The sequence below is a fragment of the Dendroctonus ponderosae genome, unplaced genomic scaffold (assembly GCF_020466585.1).
Source record: "Dendroctonus ponderosae isolate FM_Combo_2020 unplaced genomic scaffold, Dpon_F_20191213v2 Dpon_F_20191213_2, whole genome shotgun sequence".
Taxonomy (NCBI): domain Eukaryota; kingdom Metazoa; phylum Arthropoda; class Insecta; order Coleoptera; family Curculionidae; genus Dendroctonus; species Dendroctonus ponderosae.
The window spans coordinates 18280705-18286602 of NW_026018165.1; the positions used below are offsets into that span (position 1 = coordinate 18280705).

At 41.0% G+C, this 5898-nt stretch overlaps 2 protein-coding genes and 1 long non-coding RNA gene across 3 annotated transcripts in view; 1 reads left to right on the plus strand and 2 right to left on the minus strand.

Moving 5' to 3' along the window:
* Positions 1-2095, plus strand: part of LOC109545328 (unconventional myosin-XV) — a gene marked incomplete in the record, with an annotated part of 35038 nt that extends 32943 nt beyond the window's left edge. The window contains 1 exon segment of the mRNA XM_048663904.1: positions 963-2095. Coding sequence (XP_048519861.1) covers positions 963-1279 — 317 coding nt within the window.
* A 224-nt stretch (positions 2096-2319) lies between these two features.
* On the minus strand, positions 2320-5460 carry LOC125503481. Its single transcript, XR_007280898.1, has 2 exons — positions 5329-5460; positions 2320-2366 (listed from the first exon to the last, which is right to left on the minus strand). It is a non-coding gene; the product is annotated as an uncharacterized LOC125503481 (long non-coding RNA).
* LOC109545329 lies at positions 2610-4847 on the minus strand. Its single transcript, XM_019915953.2, has one exon. It carries the CDS (start codon positions 4794-4796, stop codon positions 2658-2660), a length of 2139 nt encoding a protein of 712 aa, XP_019771512.2. The 5' UTR covers positions 4797-4847; the 3' UTR covers positions 2610-2657.
* Positions 5461-5898: the final 438 nt, after the last annotated feature.

Below are 5898 nucleotides of genomic sequence, written 5' to 3' on the forward strand. Positions count from 1 at the left end.
TAATTGGAATTTTCTCTTACAGCTTGAGCCTAAGTGTGTCGCAGGATACCCTCTAGGTGATAGTTCTTGATTACTTTTTGATAAATAATTCGTTTTTATTGCAAATTAGGAGCACTATTTATCAATCTGTAATTAAAGACGTGAAGAAATTCTGTCTTTTTTAAAAGCAAAAATTTTTGAGGCGAAATACCTAAAAAGAAGTTTGTAAAAAAATGAATCCGCCTCAACAATATAGAACTTAAATACACTTACCTATTTTATTATTCTGACAACAAAACCACCTACTTATTTATGTGTCTTTAAATGTAAATTAGGTATGTCCACTTTCAAAATTGAGTCTTATTCATTATGGTCGAAATATGACGGTTGTAAATAAAATAGTATACAAACCTCGGTAGGAAGCTCTCGAGATCATAGCTAACCATGTAATGAAACACTTCCCACCTCGGTGTGTAATATACTATTTATGTCCTATATTACTTTTATTGAGAAAATAAATGGGAAATTTTGGCCTGCGAAAGCAGCTTAAAAAATCAAGCGCATTTCAAAAGCTTTTCAAAAATTGCCTGAAGATGAGCAAAAATTTGAAGCATTTTGCTTCTAGATGTGAATTCTGAATGTGAACCTCCAACTTGGGAAAACAACATCAAAAACCGAACGCGATTTTGAAAAATCGTGAAAAATTTCCTGATGGTAATAGAAAACCTAAACTTTGCCCACTTATATAAGGAACTTTCCCCTACAAACCTGGAAAATTTGTCGAAAATCAAACGCATATTCAGAAGCTTCTCGCAAATTGCTTAACGAGGAATAAAAATTGAAACATTTTCCGCTTCTTTTTTTTCACTCATTTTGTAAGATTGTCAAAAATTTCCTAATGATGGTGGAAAACCCAAACTTGGTCTACTTGCAAAACAAACTTTCCCCAAAAAAACTAATTCAAAAATTAATGTTTTACGCAGGAAGCTCATTCTTCGCAGTGAAGCGAGTGGTTGGAGAGCCGGATCATTGGCAGGAGCACATTCTGGCCCTCAATCGGGGCGGCGTTCATTTCCTGGACATGAACACCCACGAAACGTTGCAACATTGGCCTTTCGCTGAGGTGATTAGTACCAGAAAGGTGCGTTCTGAGGACGGCGCTCTTTTCCTGGACATGAAGTGCGGCAATCTGCTGCAGCAGAGAGTCACCAGACTGCAAACGGAACAAGCGCACGAAATTTCCAGACTGGTCAGGCAGTACATTAATCTGGAGCAGGAGCACAGCACCAGGAATAAATAGAGGACAGGTTTTAAAGCGGATTCAATATAACGAATTTCCCACCCATGGTGCAAATAGTCGAGCTGGAAGCTCATGTGGGCGCCAAACACATTTGGTTACCGGGGCAACGCGACTAAATATGCGCTGCTATTGGCCCAAGCATGCGCCGCTCTAGAAATTAGGGGGCGCGAAACAGCAATAAGACTGTTTGCACCATGTTTGTGAGAAAATACACGCATTGGATCAAGACACGCTCAATCACTTTTAAAAAAATATTTAGTGCATCTCGGGCAATTGCTCAACTGTTGTAGTTTTGCTCATGATTTTTGCATATTAGTTCTCGTTGAAACTGCCCCTAAAAATTGTAATTATTACCGGGTAGTTCTGCTCCTCTAACCGCTGAACCCCCATAACTGCGGGTTTACATTTTATTTTGATGGAATTTACACAGATTTGTTGTAAATATTACGTACGCATATGTTTTAGTCGTTATTGTTTATAAGTTGAAACGTATATATGGTGATGTACCAAATTTCCATTAGTAGGTATGTTTTGCCGCCTTTTGAGAATGGATGCGAAAACTCGTATCGTCGAATCAAAGGCATTGACAATTATCTACTCTGTACCAAATTTTAGGGAAAGTGTAGCCTATTAAAGCTTAACCACAATTTTAATTCGTTATTTACTATGTAACTAGGCTTTATACCAGTTTAGTCATTATACATTACTTCTATAGTGAACAGTCAATTTCGTCCAATTTCCGAAAAGGAAAACAGATTTGTAAACGGATGCAAACTAACATACGCGTTAAATGTAATAAAGCATTTGTATGTTTAACACTGTTGTTTTTTGGTACCAAACAGGAGCTTTTTCCTCTTGCACGATTGGCACTATGCAAGTTTTTTCGCGGAACTCTCTTCAGCTAATTAAACTTCGGTTGTTGGACTGTGTCGAGGTGTTTTAAATCCGTTTTTCTTCCTTTCGCCCCAATGTTCGGCTGCATATTGCACGTAACCGGGGTCCAAAGGCCCGCTGGGCGGCCTAAAGGGCACATCCTCATGATTTTGGGGCCTCTGAGTTGGGGGGATGTTGAATTTTTTCGCAGTTTCTACAAAGGAAATTGTGATTTGATCATCTTCTGGCAGAAAAGGTTCACACCAAAGTTACACAAACAAATTGCATTTTACGAAATAGACAAATAGGAGAAATCGCCAGCTATTTACAATCATCTTAGAGTGTTTAATAATCTGATGTCATCAATTTAGCCGACAAGCATTCAAATGAAGCAAAAACCTTGACTTTTCCATTCTCCATTCAGAAAACATTTAAGCCTGCAGTTGATTTTTGTAGAAGATTGGTGATTTATTTAGCTAATACAGTTTTTATTAGGGAACTACAACTAGGCTTTATTCTCCTGAATGGCATCCACAATGTCCGCAATAAGCCCCTTCATAACACCCTGGTAATGCTGGTTGTCCCAAAACATGTCAATCAGCTCATCCCGGTGATCTTTTATGTAATATTTGGACTTTTCATTATCGTGCATAACTTCGACCCGAAAGTCTGGATCGATGTGCGTAATATTGCCGTAGCAGAAGGCCAACATTGTGGCGGCAAACTTTGCATTTTTCAGACTCTTTTCAAACTGCTCCTTCGGAAACACTTCCTCAGGCTGAAGGCCGAAGGCCTTCAGATTTCTGGCAACTTTTGCGTAATACCCCTCGATCAGCGTGAGCAAATGCTCATCTCGCACTTGTTTGCTGGTAGAGGAAACAATGCAGAACATCAACTCCGCAGCAGGCGGAATGTAGCGCAACATTTGAAAGTCGATGATTTTCACGTCCTCGGCCGTCTTGGCCTGATTCATCTTCAGAAGATAGTTGGCAATGTACATATCGCCGTGATTGATCACATTTCGGAACTCTTCATGCGTCTTCAAGGTGTAAATCTGGTAAAAAGCCTCAGCAAGTGCAGTGTTGAGGTCGCTATCGTCCATCCCAAGTTTTTTAGTCAGATCCGGACACTTGGCGGCCATATGTTGGAGAGCGATTACATTTTGGGAGAGCATATTTTTCATGACACCAGTATTAGGGTCAAATACAACGTCTTTGAGAAACTCGCCATAAATTTCCGAAAGTTTCACTGGCCGTCCTGCAGTCTTTGAGAGTATCTCTTCCAAAATAATCGAACAGCAGTGAAAGTTTGCCAGCTTTGAAACCACCACCCTCACAGACTGGTAGTCCAAAATATTGTTGGGGGTTAAGCTGGTGAAGCCCTGTTCGTTCAAGTCATCGAGGACTAGCAAAGAACAGTTTCTGCTCAAGTAGCACTTAGGGGCGTAGTCCAGGAGATCATGCAGGCCGTGCTCCACAAAGTCCGGATAGAGTGTGGTGTAGAAGAAGTCTTCCTTTTTTCCTGGTCCGGCATGTATGACTCTCTTTGCTAGCTCTGTGTTGGTAATCAGGAATTTCGCAAACAGCTGGATTGGTTTGGCTTCTCCTCCATCTCCTGGCGCAGCTCTGATATCCAGATGGAAATATTCCCCCAGATGGCCATTGGTTTCATCGAGAGGCACAAGATTGTATCCTTCAAGCGTGTAGTCAGTGGACTCCAGATAGTTCTTCACCACTTCGTTAACATCCTCTTGATTGATTATTGGGCAGGCGAAGTAATTGGAGACATTCTGCGCTAGTTCTTCGACTAAATCCCTGTTCTGGGATCGGTCCATGGTGCTCAGCTGCTGGATCTTCACTAGCGGGAGCAGAATCTTCAGCTGCTCCTCCTGGTAGCGGAGCGGTTTAGGGCGCTGATTCTCTCTGAGGTGGTTTAGGGTGTTGCAGTAGTGCCTCAGAAGGGCCTCAAAGTGCTCTTGCCTGAAACGGGCATCGCTTAGCGAGAAAATGTACATCAGGGCATCAAACATCGGTGGAAGAGACTTGCTAGGAGACACATCGAGGAAAAAACCCCTCTCTCCTAGCACATAGGCGTTAGAAGCCCCTGGGCTCCAAACACTCCGAACCAGTTGCTCAGTTTTCAACAAACCATCCACATTTTCCTGCAGCTCTTGCAGGACTGTCTCAATTTTTTCTTGGTCAAGCTTTGCAAACGCTGGCTCGTCACATAGAGGTTCGCCAATTGGGTAACTCGCAGCTCCATCAGGCTGGATCAAATCGGCCACTTGAACTTCAGCTAAGGTTTCCAAAAGAGCCCTCAAATGGTTGAGGTTGTTGCGAGCTGCTGGCTGAAGATCGCGCATGGAATTTGCATCAAAGGCTAGAAAGACCTCGTTGGGGTTGTTTGGGAGGGTGAAAATCGCGCTTAGTAAAGCTGGGTTTGTTTGCTGGCGCACCACAGCATCCGCGGGCACTTTTACTAACACAAACTGTCGCTTGAAGCCCGCACTTTGAACGTCCAGTAGGTAGTTGGTCTGCTGCCAGTCTGCGACGCTGTAGATCAACTCACTTTCCGCGAAAATGGGGAAAGCGGATTTTAAAACATCCTCGATTTGACTGGGAGCGAACGGGCCAGAAGTCGCCATCTTCTAAGACAAGCTACTAATAAGTAACTGATAATTATTAGGCGAAATTTGTGATGAAATATGCCGGTTTAATCTGCGTAGCTTTGGGAAACAAAGGTCAACAATTAGATTCTTTTTTCCAGCGTGAATTTGCAAATTTTGGATAATCGACTGATACGGGAGTGTTATCAGTTTGCTAGACTCACTGCGGGTTTACGGCTATGAGGATATTGCATAGCCTTCAATCGCGTGTAGACATTTCTGGGGATAAATTAGACAATAATAAGTCTAAATAAGCGAAGTCCGACGGCTCAACTTGAGGAGTTTTTGAGGCTGCTCAAAAGACTGCTGGACAATTTCTTCCCGACGTTTTGCGAAATTAAGTTTGCATTCATCTACAACTATGATCTTCTGTTGATCCATTATTTAATATTTCCGATAGTATGACCGAATGAATGAACCAACCCAAAACATTGCAGTTAAGCAACGTAAAATTATGGCAAAAGAAGCGCTTAAAGCAGCAGAAATGAACACACAAAAATTGGCACTTTACCAAAGTGCCCACTGGAACCCAGCCTGCCCACTTCACAAATGAATACCTAAAGCTTCTAAATGTATATTAATCACAACAGGTTGTAGATAAGTTCTATATTGTTGAGGGGGATTCATTTTTTACAAACTTCTTTTTGGGTATTTCGCCTCAAAAATGTTTGTCTTTAAAAAAGACAGAATTTCTTCACGTCTTTTATTACAGATTGATAAATAGTGCTCCTATTTTACAATAGGAACGATTTATTTATCAAAAAGTAATCAAGAACTATCACCTAGAGGGTATCCTGCGACACACTTAGGCTCAAGATGTAAGAGAAAATTCCAATTAGTAGAGAAATTGATTTGAAAAATTACCTTGACGTTTCGATAGCTATTTTCTGCTATCGTTATCAAAAGAACCTAAATGAACCTAAAAAAGAGTATGTTAATAAATTGTGTAACAATAGTGGGGGTAATACAGTATATCAAAATTCGCTCTGATAATTCGTCTGTGCAAATTGTCAGTTATGTGGCTTTGACTTAATCTCATTGTTTAAATTAATAAAGGTAATGTTAATTAATAATTTTGGTG